Source organism: Brassica napus, chromosome C3, assembly GCF_020379485.1.
Source record: "Brassica napus cultivar Da-Ae chromosome C3, Da-Ae, whole genome shotgun sequence".
Taxonomy (NCBI): domain Eukaryota; kingdom Viridiplantae; phylum Streptophyta; class Magnoliopsida; order Brassicales; family Brassicaceae; genus Brassica; species Brassica napus.
In genome coordinates, this window is record NC_063446.1 from 6,673,236 (window position 1) to 6,688,581 (window position 15,346).

General features: G+C 33.0%; 4 protein-coding genes across 6 annotated transcripts; 2 read left to right on the forward strand and 2 right to left on the reverse strand.

Annotated features, from left to right (window-relative positions):
* The first annotated feature begins 2,022 nt into the window (after nucleotides 1-2,022).
* LOC106394958 (probable fructokinase-1) lies at nucleotides 2,023-3,277 on the forward strand. Of its 2 annotated transcripts, none has more exons than XM_048752252.1 (2): nucleotides 2,023-2,553; nucleotides 2,987-3,277. In XM_048752252.1, exons 1-2 carry the CDS (start codon nucleotides 2,200-2,202, stop codon nucleotides 2,990-2,992), a joined length of 360 nt encoding a protein of 119 aa, XP_048608209.1. In that variant the 5' UTR covers nucleotides 2,023-2,199; the 3' UTR covers nucleotides 2,993-3,277. The 2 variants fall into 2 exon arrangements, with proteins under 2 accessions (XP_048608209.1, XP_013682468.1); XM_013827014.3 differs by having other exon boundaries at nucleotides 3,089-3,277.
* A 1,060-nt stretch (nucleotides 3,278-4,337) lies between these two features.
* Nucleotides 4,338-6,941, forward strand: LOC106436682 (CBL-interacting serine/threonine-protein kinase 21-like). Of its 2 annotated transcripts, none has more exons than XM_048749329.1 (10): nucleotides 4,338-4,808; nucleotides 4,890-5,066; nucleotides 5,160-5,231; nucleotides 5,342-5,395; nucleotides 5,473-5,688; nucleotides 5,776-5,862; nucleotides 5,963-6,073; nucleotides 6,164-6,283; nucleotides 6,377-6,511; nucleotides 6,614-6,941. In XM_048749329.1, exons 1-10 carry the CDS (start codon nucleotides 4,578-4,580, stop codon nucleotides 6,656-6,658), a joined length of 1,248 nt encoding a protein of 415 aa, XP_048605286.1. In that variant the 5' UTR covers nucleotides 4,338-4,577; the 3' UTR covers nucleotides 6,659-6,941.
* A 519-nt stretch (nucleotides 6,942-7,460) lies between these two features.
* On the reverse strand, nucleotides 7,461-9,670 carry LOC111203915 (pathogenesis-related protein PR-1-like). Its single transcript, XM_022698059.2, has 2 exons — nucleotides 8,513-9,670; nucleotides 7,461-8,073 (listed from the first exon to the last, which is right to left on the reverse strand). Exons 1-2 carry the CDS (start codon nucleotides 8,763-8,765, stop codon nucleotides 7,709-7,711), a joined length of 618 nt encoding a protein of 205 aa, XP_022553780.1. The 5' UTR covers nucleotides 8,766-9,670; the 3' UTR covers nucleotides 7,461-7,708.
* Nucleotides 9,671-9,906: 236 nt separating this feature from the next.
* LOC106386410 (transcription factor MYB36) lies at nucleotides 9,907-12,934 on the reverse strand. The gene is made up of 3 exons (XM_013826260.3): nucleotides 11,489-12,934; nucleotides 11,135-11,264; nucleotides 9,907-10,766 (listed from the first exon to the last, which is right to left on the reverse strand). The coding sequence occupies exons 1-3, from the start codon at nucleotides 11,622-11,624 to the stop codon at nucleotides 10,028-10,030; spliced, it is 1,005 nt and encodes a 334-aa protein (XP_013681714.1). The 5' UTR covers nucleotides 11,625-12,934; the 3' UTR covers nucleotides 9,907-10,027.
* Between the last annotated feature and the right edge of the window lie 2,412 nt (nucleotides 12,935-15,346).

Sequence of the window (15,346 nt, forward strand, 5' to 3'; positions counted from 1 at the left end):
CATTTAGATGATTCATCTAGATGAGCTATGTGGATGGACAAACAAACAATCACAAAAATCTGAATGGATCATTTGAATAGATCATACAAATGAATCATTTGGATGGAGATGGCAAATGGTGAAACAAACAGCCCCTTAGTCGACTTTTGTTGCATGTTTTGCTGCTTCCTGATCTATTCATCATATTGCTGTCGAAAAAGGATAGTCATTATTTAAAATATGGAGTATGATTAGAATCATGATCGCATGAAGAAAGAATAGAAAAGTAACTTTGGAGGAAGTGTCATCTGCAATAACTAAAGCTTTGAATAACTAACATAATAACAATACTAATCCTTTTTTATAAAACCTTAACAACAATATTGATCACTAAAGCACTGATTATACACAACTTCGATATGTAGCAAACAAAACGTACTAGGCTATATACAACGTAACGATCAAGAAACGGTAAAATTTAAGCTTTTTCTCAGAAAAAAAAACAGTATAGCAATTATGAAGGAAATAAGACTTACCAGGAGAAAGCAAATTTTGATCGGTGGGTTTGATTACGTATTAATGTTTAAATAAGAAGAAGATGTTGCTATTAGTTAGTAACAAACCTTAAAAATCTACCAGAACAGAATTTTAAATTTTAAAACCTTAACAAATCTACTATCTGACTGCGATGAATAACAAGAAAAATATTTAAACTTAATTAAAATTTTATTTTTGATTTAACTTGATTCCATTCCAGTCATTCACGTTCTTTTTTTATCATGAAAGTATTATAACTAGATTCCATTTGGTTCCACCTATTTCACAGGAATTAATGGAATGACAACTGTTTTTAATTCAACTTAAATGGTGCATTTTTTTTTGGAATCTCTTGGAATAAGCTATTCCAGACAGTTTTATTCCAAAAAATAGTAATCCAGTTACACCCATGATCTTTTTGAGTATTTATGAAATCTTGTTTGGATTTCGTTTCGAATTTAAACCGTGTGTGCAAAATCAATAGTGGAAAAGATATGTTGCTATTAGGGGTGGGCGTTCGGGTACCCGTTCGGGTTCGGTTCGGATTTTAATCGGGTTTCGGATTTTTGGGTTTAAAGATTTCAGCCTCATTCGGATATTTCTAAATTTCGGTTTGGGTTCGGTTCGGATCTTTGCGGGTTCGGTTCGGGTTCGGATAACCCATTTAAATTATTTTTAAAATTTTAATATTCATTATATGATTAAAATTTCTCAAAATCTATAAATCAAAATAATATATTACATATAAATTTGTATAATATATGTCAAAATACCTAAAATTAACATATAAATTAGTTTGATTTAAATATTTGGATAGAAAATCAATAGATATTTCAAGCATTTTGGTGTTTTGAATATATTTTAGCCATTTTAGACATTTACTTTTGACTATTTATGTATATTTTCAAGTATTTTAGAAAACTTTAAAGTATTTTTTATATATTTTGGATGTTTTTAATATATATTAAATCTAAAAATAAGTGATATATTTAGGTATATAAATCTATTTCGGTTACATTCGGGTACCCGAGATAGTTCGGTTCGGATCGGGTTCGGTTTCGGTTTTTTAGATACCAAAATTTTGAACCCGTTCGGATATTTAATCAATTTCGGTTCAGATTTGATACTATTTTTTCGGATCGGGTTTTGTTCGGTTCTTCGGATCCGGATTTTTTTGCCAGCCCTAGTTGGTATTGTAATTTAAATCTATGTTTTTATTATTTTTATAAATATCATTTTTCTCATTGTAGTAAATTAAGATTCGTATAAACTTTGCTAGAGCTTATCGAACCATTTAGATTCGGAAGTATTATAGAGCTTCCTTTAATTTTACCAAAAAAAGCATTAGAGCTTTAATTATGATTAATAGAAGTTTCTAGGAGGAGTTTTTTAGCGTAATATAATAAACCGTCTATTTAATTTTTAACTAATTATGCTCTTAGAAGCTCCTCTGATATGTAACGTGGAGGGAAGCAACAAAAGTATCAAAGCATATTAGACCACCTCCATCGGGGTCCTTTAGAAGAGGTTCTAAACAAAAGTGAAAAAAAAATAATTGGAAAAGCCCAAAAAAAAGATGGGACCGCTGCTTAACTTGGGCTTTTTAGAACTGGTAAGAATCCCTGACGTGTCGGTTTGGTATTGGACAGCCCCCCCCCCACCGACTTCGTCAGCTTCGGCGTGATGCTCATCGACTTCGTCCCCACCGAATCCCGCGTCTCCCTCGCCGGGGCTCCAGGTTTCCTCAAAGCTCCCGGCGGCGCTCCGGCTATCGTCGCCATCACCGTTTCTTGCCTCGGTGGACGATCCGCCTTCATCGTAAAACTCGGCGACGACGAGTTCGGACACATGTTGGCTGGGATCCTGAGGAAAAACGGCGTCGCTGATCAGGGGATCAACTTCGATACCGGAGCCAGAACCGCCTTGGCGTTCGTGACGTTGAAGGCCGACGGTGATCGGGAATTTATGTTTTACCGGAATCATAGCGCCGATATGTTGCTCCGTCCCGATGAACTCAACCTCGATCTCATCAGATCGGTACGTAAATCTCCTCTCTCTATCCCTCATGATCTTCAAGAGATCCAGATGGAAGTAGAGATTCATAGTCTAGTTTTTTAAATTATCGTATAGAGTTTAAGAGATGTGTAAGTATATGGAATCGGTGATTATTGATTGCTCTAAATATAGTAGAAGATGATCTCACTCACTCTAATTGGATATGTATCAATTAATGCTAACTAACGGTGACTTTTGTCTTCTTCCTCTTCACATGATCACACCAATTCTACTTGGTTTAGCCTTTTATCTGATCTAGCAGAAGTCTCTGTTTTGAAGGAACTTGACTTTTACTCATGCACCGTTTTGACTTGTTAGTAGTGTTCGAGTTATGGGTTTGAGTTCAAGTCTTTTCCTAGTACAATGATCTTTTTATTGTTTGACTCTTGGTTTTTGTGTTGTCACGTTTCATCAGCTCTGATTCCGTTGAGTGATGAAACGTGATGAAGAAGTATGGAGTGAAGCCAGATGCTGAAACCCTTGACATTGAAACACAACCCTTGTGTTTGCTTTGCAGATTAGCATCAACACCAGCAATGTTTAATAGTACATTGACTGAAGATGAATCATTCTTGTACCCTGCTGATGGGGCTATCATGATAACATGTATTCTTATTGATTTCGGTTTCTATAATAAGTAGTTCTATAACTCCGACTTTGTAGGAAAGTATATGACTCTTGATGACTTTACTTCAGTTCTTGGCTAGTTTTTTTGTTTGTTTGTTGCATTTCACTAAGCATTTCACTTAACTATATCATTTTCACTATTATTTTATCTATAAAAATGATGATTTTCCAAATTTTCATTAAAATTTTATGTTTCATTAAAATTTTGTGTTCTTATGAAATCCAATCATTTTATTTAAAAAAAAAAATTAAGAACCTTGGTGAGATTCTACCATTGGAAGAGAAACAATTAAATTAGATTGACAAAAATTCTAAATCTGTCAAATCACTATATTTATTACTAATTTATTGATTAGAACTCATAAAAGTTTCTTATTGATGGACATGCTCTTAGTTTGCAAGAGCTTTTTTTTGGCCCATGTGCACTTTTTATTATTTTTGCCTAAAAAGTTATCAATGTAATCGGGATCTATGATCTGGGCCAATATTCGTATTATCTCCCGCTAAACCAAATACTTTAGCAATATGGCATATAGTGAGTTAGCATTTGGGCCTACTAAAGTGTAATATCATATTTTTGTATAAATATTTGAAAACAAATTAATATATTTAGATCAATTTAAAACAATATATATAATATATAACATATCACGAAGTTCAGATATTTACAATATTTGAAAATAAAATATCTTGGGAATATGTACTTTCTTTTTCCAAAACACTCCACTTGTGGACCAATATGCTCACCAAAAAGGAAAAAGCCGACAAAAACTTCTCTTAGAAAAACTGGCATGATTGGGTTGATATTTTTTATTTTTGGTTTTCTATTTTAAAACGTGAAAGATAAAAAAAAACCTAAAAGAATCTGTTTTTTTTGCTAAATCTGAAAATTTAGTGGATAGAAATAAATAGATATTTATCCAAAATCAGATATTATTCGACCAATTAAGAAACAAATATCTTTCAATTTTCTAAATTTAAAAGGCGGGGTGGAAAAGAAGGAAAGATAGACTAAAAGCAACTATGGCAATCTAATCCACCTAGCTACCACCAGCTTGTGAACAGTGAAGATATATCCACACAAAAACCGTTGTTTATCTTCAGTTTGTTGAAAAGAGAAGCTATAAAAAGAGCATATGATGCCACATTCTCCCTGCGAGAGTCACGAGCTCACCAGCCAATCGGTCAAAAACAACACACATATAAATATCTTTCTTTTGATTACTTTCCAACAACGGTCGCTATCATCTAAAAGTCATCTAAAACTCTTCATAGCCTTCATTAGTTGAGTTAACTTCCCTTTCAGACACAAACTGGACCCTTCAGAGCTCATAAACATCTTCTTCTTTCTTTCTTCTCTCTTTCTCTCCATCTCTGAGATGGGTTTGTTTGGGACGAAGAAGATCGGCAAGTACGAGATAGGAAGGACAATCGGAGAAGGGAACTTCGCAAAAGTGAAACTTGGTTACGACACGACCAATGGTACCTACGTTGCTGTCAAGATCATAGACAAGGCTCTGGTTATCCAAAAGGGTCTACAGTCTCAAGTCCAGAGAGAGATACGGACCATGAAGCTTCTAAACCATCCCAACATCGTGCAGATACATGAGGTTTTGTGTTTCTCTCTATCTCTCTGTCTCCTCAAAATCTAATTTTTTCTTGTTCTTTAATTCTTGAAATTTAAACTTCAGGTGATTGGGACCAAGACAAAGATCTGTATTGTGATGGAATATGTTGCTGGTGGCCAGCTTTCAGACAAACTTTGTAGACATAAGATGAAAGAATCAGATGCCAGAAAGCTTTTCCAACAATTGATTGATGCTGTTGACTATTGTCATAACAGAGGAGTTTACCACAGAGACCTTAAGGTTAAGAGAAGAAATGAAATTTATAAGATTCTGCAAACTCTCTGTTTTTTTTTGTAGGAAACTTTGTAGATGATTTGATTTTTCTTTTTGCAGCCACAAAACTTGCTTTTAGATTCAAAGGGAAATCTCAAAGTCTCTGACTTTGGACTAAGTGCAGTTCCTAAAGTAACACTTTCTTATTCTGATCATATAACTTTCTATTTAGTATTTACCAACCAAATCATTGCTTGTGAAAACAATCAAGTACTAAATAAGGTTTTGGCTATTAAATTCAGTCAGGGGATATGCTTTCTACAGCTTGTGGGTCTCCGTGCTATATAGCACCTGAGGTAATAACAATAATTACTTTGCATAATGTTTCAAAAATATCTGAACCTTGAGAAGCTGATTTTTGTTAATGAAACAGCTAATTATGAACAAAGGCTACTCAGGAGCAGCAGTGGATGTGTGGTCTTGTGGAGTTATTCTATTTGAGTTGCTTGCTGGTTATCCACCGTTTGATGATCATACACTTGTGGTTTTGTATAAGAAGATACTCAGAGCAGATTACACATTCCCACCAGCATTCACTGGAGCACAGAAGAAGCTAATCTTTAACATTCTTGACCCAAATCCTCAAAGGGTATAACACAAGATAGAATATACAAATATGCATTCATCATTGTCAATGCCAAATTGAGTAATAATGTTTGAGAACATTTGGATGCAGCGTATGAAACTAGCTGAGATAATCTTTAAAGATTCCTGGTTCAAGTTAGGTTATACACCAGCTTATCATCACCCAGACTCAATCAAGGCAAGTTGATTCCCTAGATGTCTGAAATGCTAATAGCTTTGGGTTGTTATGTACTATTCTCAAAGCTCTGTATATAACTTATCTGAATCTGATCTTGCAGGAAAATGTTGCTGAGATAAATGCAGAAACCGCGTCTTCAAATTTCATAAACGCTTTTCAGATAATAGCAATGTCCAGTGATCTAGATTTGTCAGGTCTCTTAGAAGAACAGGTAAAAGACATCAAAATTGGTTAAATCTTTAAACTAATCTAACAAAAAAGATACTAATCCTTGAAACTTTATGTTATTGTTATCTCTCAGGATGATAAGATTTATAAAACCAAAATTGGGTCCAAGAACACTGCACAAGAAACAATCAAGAAGATCGAAGCTGCAGCTACTTATGCCAGTTTATCAGTTGAAAGAATAAAGCATTTCAAGGTATAATAACTGAAGATTCTTATATAGATCATCAAGTCTAATCAAAGGTCTCATATATATGCATCTTTTTTGTTGTTGTTGTTTATTTACCAGGTTAAGATTCAGCCAAAAGAGATAAGATCAAGATCTTCTTTTGACCTATTATCAGCAGAGGTTATTGAGGTGACTCCAACCAATTGTGTGATAGAAATATCAAAATCCGCAGGCGAGTTAAGACTGTACATGGAGGTAAACTGAACAAAAGTTACTAAACTCTTTCAAGAAAAAGAAGATATAACACTTTACATAGAGTCATCTGATTGTATGAGACTGTTTTTGTTCACGTGACAGTTTTGCCAGAGTTTATCCAGCTTACTTACGGCGGAAGTAAGCTAGGGACCATAGATTCTCAAGTTAAATGTCGTGAAAGGCGATGAATATAGGAAGAAAATAAAGCATATGTTGCAGATTGAAGTTGCAGTGACATGGAGAGAATGGATTCAAAGAGTAATTCATATCGTGTGGTGATCTCGTAGGGTGTAAAATAATGATTTTTTCCAAGCAAAATGTTAAATAGTAATATCTTAAGAATAAAAATGAAGCAGGCCAATATTTTTCAAAATAATAAAGTTGTATGGATCTTGAATACAATTTAATTATGAATACTCACACTTCCTCACATGCATTCTAATCATTAGAACTTTCTCCCGTACGCACACGAGGTGTGTTCTGTTTTCTCTGTTTTGGATGCTTACCAAACTCTGCAGACAACTCCTTCTCAGGCACCTTTCGGTGTTGTGTGACCACGAGCATTTGTTATTGGATCTTTGTTTCTTTACTTTGCACGTGAAACTTTCAGATGGGCACACTGAGAGCACAAGCTTCTGTTCCAGGCACTAGTGTTTCAGTGAGATGTGATTTTTACACTAAGACAAGTTTGCCAGAGTTGCTTATAAGAACCATGGTATTCTGAAGTATGAATGATGTATAAGCTCAATAGATGACGTGGAGAGGAAGCAACTAGTCTTCAGAGCAGTTTAATTTGATCAACGAATAACATCGTGTTTTTTCTTCTTCTTTTCTTTTTTTTTATGTTAAACCAAAAAAAATTACATGAAAGCTAAGAAGCTATCATTGTCAAGTTTTTCTTTTGGTGAAATATGTTAAGCTATCATTGTCATGTTACTGATATTTCATATGTTACACCCACAAAAACCTCATTGATTTACTATGTTTACATAATAAGTCCACAAAAATTTGAGGATGACCACCATTAGGACACTAGAAACATCAACAACAACAACAAAACGATGATCCATACATTATACATATTAAATGTCTCGGAAATTTTAATTTCACTGAGATATTTGAAACAGAAATATATAGAAATTAAATGGAATCAAGTATTAAAAAAAAGAAACACCGTTTAAAGTGCATTTTTTTTTCTTAGTAAGGCTTCTCGCCAACGTAGTTACCCGGAGGGTCGTAGTTACAAGTGATGAAAACTCCTGCACCGTTGTCACAGACCAGACTAGCGCACCCGAGCCTTTTGGTGTCACGCCACACCATCTGAGTGTAGTGACCACACATTCCACTTCCGTCACACGAGTTGGTGTTGTAGTTGTATGTGCTTCCTTCAACCACCCATGAATGCACTGCGAATCCTGGTGCCCAGCTCGAGCCACTTCCCCAGAACAGATTCTCACCGTATGGGCCTGTGGAATGGGTCAACGAGCAGTCGTAACGCCTTTGGTTCGCCCACCATTTCGCGTAGTTCGCTAGCTTGCTGTCCCAAACCAGTGGAGGTAAACCTGATCAGAAATGTGATTCATTTCATCAAAATCAATAGCAATAACATTATATAAAGAAAATCAGAATTTCTAAAAGTGGATTCCGAACTTGCGAGAGATTATGGATTTAAAGCACGAAATTTCAATTTCTAAAGAAACACATTACACATATAAAAGATGAATATTGGTTATACATTTACATGTAAAACTAAACCTAAATACAAACCTAAATACCTAACCAGTGGAAACCTAATTTGCACCAAAATTCAAGACTAGCCATCATGGTCGTAACACAAAAAATAACTGGAGGAATCGATGTACTAACCATTATTAAAACCCAAGGTTTCTTTCATTTGAAGTATATAGTATATACAGTACCCAACCATAATGGTGAAATGTAACAATATTTATAACTTTTTTTTTGTCACAGAACAATATTTATAACTAATAAATTAAATACCTAGTCTAGACCGTAGAGCGTTATGTGGGTCAAGGAACTGTCTTGCGATTGAGCCAGCTGGTAGACTCGGGATAGTAGGAGGCCGATAAACAGGCTTAGGGCTCGGAAGTGGGATCCATGGCTTAGGGACGTAGGGGGTAGGGGTAACCGGTGGCCTTGGACGGTAATAGTCTGCATGGACTACTTGGAAGGCGACCAAGATAAGAGAAAGTGTGAAGACAATGAGTTTGTTCGTCGATGAACTTGTCGCCATCTTGTGGTATGACTATGAAATGGGATTTGGGTGGTGAAGAGAAATGACTTTGGCGAGTGATTATTTATAAGTTATGTTTTCATGAATTAAATAACGAGTTTGGACCTTTAGGATGATGTCAACTACATTGTGGCTTCCATGTTCGATTATGGTTACCACTCTTTTTGTTTCGCTTTAGTTAAACGGATTTTGTGGGTTTTTAATATTACCTTTATGTGCATGTATATGAACTTCTTGATTAACTAATGAGGATCCAGTTGCTTAAAAAAAACTAATATGGATTCGAAGTTAAAAATAAATAAATTATGTCTGCATTTTAAATTCCGAGTTATGTTTTGCTCTTTGCAAAATGTAGGTGTATCTATAAACGATAAAAATATTTAACTGTTATCTCATATGTAATTAAATGCTGTGATGGAACTAAATTATAATCTTAAGTGTGCAATAAAAATTTATGGATTGAATTTTAATTGATTTCTTAATATCAAGTGGCGCAAAGAAAATGTGACCGTCCGTGACCTTTTAATTATGCTTATAGTTAATCAAATTTATCAGGTTTACATGGATCTAAATATATTATTTAGCAATTAACGGATAATAGATTGGAGATGACTGAATACAAAATATAGCCGGCCTAAGAATGTTCCCTATAAGGACTTTTATCTAATGGTTTTATTTAGAAGTTTTATGATCACCTTAGCTATAGTCTAAATGCTTCCATGGCTTTTATTATATGCAAAATTACGTTTTGGTCAAATGTACAAAAGTATTTTACTTTCTAGTTGAGTAATAAATTAATTAATTTTTCTTTACCTGCTTCCATGTCATGCGATTCATGCTGTTGCCATGTCACTCTCAGCAACTACTTGCATCTTTGGATGGGCCTTTAGAAATGAAACTCTGCCAGGCCCACTATTTCATGGCTTAATTAGTAATTAGTCCAGTAATCCATGATTAGCAACTACAGAAATTATCAAACACGACTAATCAATAAAACTTTGTAAGATGTTAACATATCATCATAAAATGGGTCAGAAATTATTTTAAAATCCATCCAAGTGTTTTGTATTCGTTCCAGAACAAAAGAGAAGCAAGTAGAATTCATTATTATCCACAACTCGTTACATTTAAAAACATATTATGAAGAAAAAAAAACTTTCACGCTCGACACATGCTATAAGCTTATGATCGTAATAATACATAATCATCAATAATTCATTCCTATAATTATACATAAATGTATATATGCATGACATAAATTATTACACACTATGGTAACTCATCTGACCATAATCTTGAAGCATTACCACTCCGTCAGTCGTCTGATCAAGAACAGAAGCTGATCCCCAAGAACTCGACGATGTTGTTTTCCTCTCTAACTCGACTTCCTCCGACCACCAATTAGAACCGTTCGTTAGCTCAAACTCGTTTCCCACTTGAAACAATTCTTTAGAACCACCTCTGTTCATAAGGTCCATGTTATGATCATCTAACTGAAGATCCTGCGAAAAACCGAAATTAGGTTGAAATCCGTGAGTAGGGTTTAGGGATTGCTCTACGTTCTCTGAATAGAGAGGAGAGACTCCATCGTTGATCTCAGCTAGCTTGATATTATTGTTCTGATGAACAACGTTAACTCCTAGAGGGTGGAAGCTTTCTTGGGATCCAAGTTTAGAGTTTTGATCAGGAGTGGTTGGAGTACTCTGCAGTAGTGGATGAAGCTTGGGCCACAACATAGGGTTGTTGTAGAAACTAGAGAAAGGGCTTTGTAGATTCTGAAGCTGCATGTGAAGTTGAAGCCTCTCTAGTGCCGAATTACTAAGATTTTGAGGACTCTTGTTGTTGTTGCTGCTGATATTGTTTTCATTCGAATCAGCAATCGAGTCTTGACGATTCATTTGTTTCTGTCTTCCGAGCAGCTTCTTCTTCAGTTTTGTGTTCCAGTAATTTTTGATATCATTGTCTGTCCTTCCAGGAAGCTGAGCTGCAATTATAGACCACCTGCACATATATCACATTAATCAAGATTACAATTAATTATAGGAATCTTATCTTCTTTATAGACCACTAATTAACTTCATATTTCATGTAAATGTATGAAGGTGCTTCCAAAAACACCAAAACAAGGAGAAAGAGACAATATAAACCCTAAATTCTGTAAGATGTGCCATAGCTTGAAACATGGGCTTGCATGTGTTTCAGCATAAGATTCATAGACAAAAGGTAAAAAGACAGGGTGGTCAAGTTTAGTTTTTACAGAAATTACCTCCAATTCTGAACCCAATAATATATTATATATTAACTAAGATGTGTTGATTAATTTAGTTATCTAATTAATAGGAATTTAAAGATATGGATGAATCACTTACCGGCTTCCAATGCTGATGTAAAGACTCAAGATGATACTATCTTCTTCCTCAGAAAAGCCACCATGTTTGATGTTTGGTCTTAAGTAATTAAGCCATCTCAGTCTGCAACTCTTACCACATCTCTTCAACCCTATGATTCACACAAAATCCTAAAATCAGGACAACGAATTGGGCCGGGTAGCAAACCAGAGATTAAGATCTAAGGGGTTGATTTAGTGAATCTTTCATTGATCCAATTAAGTGATATATAAAAATGTTCAAATTTTTCTTAAGATTATAAGTTTTAGATTATAACATGGTTAAAATAAGCTAGATCCAGTTAATGATAAGTATAAATTCTACTGTAGTTATTACCAATTTTCTGAGGCAGTGCGATCCAGTTGCCACCAGTGCCATATTTGTCGATGTAGTCCTTGAGCTTCACATCTTCTTCAGGCGACCATGGCCCTTTTTTCACGTTTGCCTTGTCGCAGCATGGAGCTCTTCCCATTTTCTTACGAATCTTTTTGTCTTTTCTTGTTCTTGTTGCTCTTCTTTTTCGACGTGTTATTATGTTTGATGATGATGAAATGATATAATGCTGAGAAGGGATGGTTTATAAAGACGAGAAAAGGAAGGTGTTAATTGATGATTATTATAACTGAAAATGTAATAATAAAAGTTTATAAAAAAGTCTTCCCCGCCTTCTATTTATTTTTTCATAATTCAATTACTTCAACCCTAATTGTATTATTTTCTGAGTAGGGTTTTGCTTTTTCTGCTTTTTGGATTAGTTTTCTAACCTTTCTTTCTTTATCTATTTAAAAAATGTGAAAAGTTGTCTCAGTTTTAATAATCATTAGCGCAAAGAAAGACTTGCGTGAAATTGTGTCCAATTGTATAGCACTTTATATATTTTAATTAACTGATCAAATTAGAGGGCAGGAAAAAACCATCGCCTTGATTTGTCGTGACTTGGGTTGAAATGTTCCCCTCTATAGCCAATCAAATGTCATCGCTAATTAGTTATTTTTAACTTCTGACGTACCTCTTGAATTTGGATAATTTGCTTAACTTTATAGATAATGGTTTGAATAAGTGAATTCTGTTAGAAAAGGTATACAAGCTCTTGACTTTCTTATGACAGAATTTTTTGAGTAAAAAGCCAAGAGAGTTTTCAGAACTTGCATAATCTATTAATGTGTGGCCTAAATAAGAAACTCAAGCATGTTAAATTTTTAGTTTCTTAGAAGAGAAGTATGAACATTTGAGTACCATTTTTCTTGACTAAAGAATTTGAGAAAAATAATAAATTCTTACCAGTAAGACTACTTACCAAACCCCCGCGACATTATATATTTGGGATTCTGTTATAGTTAAATACATCCTACGTGAACTAGCAGAAGTAAGACAGTAAAATCATAATTATCAATCCATAGAAAGGCAGAATAATACAATGTGTTTCCATTGTATTTTTTTCTTTCAACCATGCAACTCTCACCCACCACGTAGTTTTCGGTTTAGATAAAACATTTCTTGGTTACTGACTCTGTTAAAAACACTCAGTGCTCAATTATAGAAACTGCAGTTTGACGAAGCTTCTAAGATATTAACCGATGATGTAACATGATGAGTATGAAAATGCGTGTGCCGTAAGGAGAAACGTCGATATCGAGAAAGACCAAATATATACGGTTATATGACTCCTTGCAAAATAAGTTTGACTTCATCTCAAAGTAAGCATTTATTTCCATGTCTAGGCCGTTAATTTCTTTCTCAGTTTGATTCTAGAAACTCTTGTTCTTTGACTTATAGTTTCTTTTACACATATGCACAATAACACATACGAGTATACTATACTAATATATACTGTTTATATGGATGCTATAATATACATGCAATGTGTGTATTTTCTACTTCAAATAGAATCTAATAGGAATACGTAAATATATAAATATGAAAATGTTCAGAAGTGTAATCGTGTAAACAATAATCATATCAGAAGAAAGTTCAGTTTTAGCGATTTAATCAACAAATCTGATCATTTTGAGGGTTGTCTTGTTTAGGTAACCACGTTTGATTTTTTTCCTTAACATTCCTTTTTAATTTGTTAAAGAAATTCTCTTTAGACATTAAAAAACTAAATGGATTTCCATTACCGCCGTGCAACTTTGACATTTATTGTTTTAAAATTTTATACCCTCATGTATGTAAACTTTCGTTAAAACCATCTACAAAAATACTCAATGAAAACAATTTTGAAAGTACTATCAACTAAATCATGCATTAAATTTCTTATATATAAGCCTTTTAGTTTTAGGTACCATTTCGTTATTTGCTAATAGTAATTTAACAGATGTCATTTATCTAGATTCCCTTTACAAATTAATTTAAATTTCTTATAACCATGATTAGATACCGCTAAAATGGTTTATATATATATATCAAAATTACTTTGCATGAATCAGATCAACGATGATTAGTTAAAAATGCTAATGGCTTTTCCAACCATACAAGAGTTGCGTTTTAAAGTGAGTAAAGTTTATTTTACTAGTAACTAAAATATTAATATGATTCCTTCGCAGTATAACATTTAGTTTGGTTTTCTAATATATATATATATGTGTGTGTGTGTTCTATACGTATATGATTTTTATATTTAGTAATATTTTCTAACGTTTATTTAGGATTTATTAATGTTTCCGATGAAACTGTGGAAATTAAACTGATTGGTCTCAAAGACTTTTCTTAATGAAAAGTGAGGAGCCTAAATACAATAATTGATCGGAACAACCAGACAACTTACACTAATTGGCCTTGATCGATCACAAAGATGTTGTTTGAAATGTTTAAATCTTATTATTAAATAATATATTCATTCAAAAGATTGTTATTAGTTAGTTAAATAATCAAGTGAGATAAGGAACCACAACCATGCAACAAAATAACAAGAGGAAGCCATCAAATTTTCAAAAGGAGCAACTGATATTATTTATATGTAATATCCCTTACAATAAAATAAAAGATTTTATGTAGTAAATATAATAATAAAAGATTGAAGAGTACCAGAAAATTCAGAGTTTAATAAAAGCAACGCAAATGTTTCTTGTTGTCCTTTTTCAGAACCATAGAATCGATGCATTAGATAAATACCAAGCTTTAAGACATAACAATCGAGCTGGTTAGTGATTAAATATATGCATATATACATATAATGACTAGTGTACACATAAAATTATAATTTATTCATGTGTCACTGATGTTATCAGAGGCAGCAAAATATCAGTAAATTTTGATTGCATTTGTTATCTATTTTTATTTAATAAAAAAAATCGCATATCCACGGTCCTAGACATTAAATCAAATAATAATATACAATAACTGTTAAAACGAATAAAGTCACAAATACTACAAATTTAAAACACGGATATTCGATATGATCATATATATATATATATATTGTTAGGGTATAATGTCGGTTTTGGTGAATATATTAATTACAGTTCTTTATATATATAAAGTTGATACTATATATATTGTGTAATTACTTTTAAAAAGTTTCATAGTTATTTTTAATGGAAGTTTAAAATTATTACATAATTATTCTTTAATATTCTTGGCAATATATATTATTCCTGTAAATAAAAGTTTTATAATATTTGTTTCACTACAATTTTAAGAGATTATAGCTTTTATAATGAAATATTTTTTTCATTAAATTTACTTTTTAAGATTTTTTTAAAAATTTATTTTATTTATATTTACGAATCAAATATCTCTAAAATACATATTTTATTAGATATCCGGATACCAAATATTCAGATGGTGCCAAAATAAATCAAATAAAAATGAATCATAAAATTATCTATCCAGGCGAAATGAATCGGATCCGAATACTTAAAAAAAACTACGATGTCCGATCCAATTCATTTCTAACCTTGATCCCTATGCTTTATAAAGTCATTGCTAAATGCTAATAGCCTAATAGCGGAATCAACATTGATTCGAGTTTATCATGTTTGTATAGGACAACCTATAGTCTTACTATTTCCTGAATTCATTACATTTAGTGGGTTCTTTATGTTTCTCGTATTAAAAACAAAATAATCATGTAGCAAATTTTATTTTAAGGAAGAAAAACATTTTAAGTATTGGATCCAACTAATCTCGAATTCAAATGTACTGTTCATCTATTTTATTAAAGGAGAAGTAATTTAATCTTTTATCTGGCAA

Bases quoted from the DNA above. Each gene is read 5' to 3' on its own strand.
- LOC106394958 (XM_013827014.3), top strand. From the start codon at position 2,200: ATGCTCATCGACTTCGTCCCCACCGAATCCCGCGTCTCCCTCGCCGGG. The intron at 2,554-3,088 runs GTACGTAAATCT...TTTGCTTTGCAG, and splicing joins ACCTCGATCTCATCAGATCG to ATTAGCATCAACACCAGCAA.
- LOC106436682 (XM_048749329.1), top strand. From the start codon at position 4,578: ATGGGTTTGTTTGGGACGAAGAAGATCGGCAAGTACGAGATAGGAAGG. The intron at 5,067-5,159 runs GTTAAGAGAAGA...TTCTTTTTGCAG, and splicing joins TTTACCACAGAGACCTTAAG to CCACAAAACTTGCTTTTAGA. The intron at 5,396-5,472 runs GTAATAACAATA...TTAATGAAACAG, and splicing joins CGTGCTATATAGCACCTGAG to CTAATTATGAACAAAGGCTA.
- LOC111203915 (XM_022698059.2), bottom strand. From the start codon at position 8,765: ATGGCGACAAGTTCATCGACGAACAAACTCATTGTCTTCACACTTTCT. The intron at 8,074-8,512 runs GTATTTAATTTA...ATTTCTGATCAG, and splicing joins CGCTCTACGGTCTAGACTAG to GTTTACCTCCACTGGTTTGG.
- LOC106386410 (XM_013826260.3), bottom strand. From the start codon at position 11,624: ATGGGAAGAGCTCCATGCTGCGACAAGGCAAACGTGAAAAAAGGGCCA. The intron at 11,265-11,488 runs GTAATAACTACA...TGTGAATCATAG, and splicing joins CGCACTGCCTCAGAAAATTG to GGTTGAAGAGATGTGGTAAG. The intron at 10,767-11,134 runs GTAAGTGATTCA...ATATATGTGCAG, and splicing joins TACATCAGCATTGGAAGCCG to GTGGTCTATAATTGCAGCTC.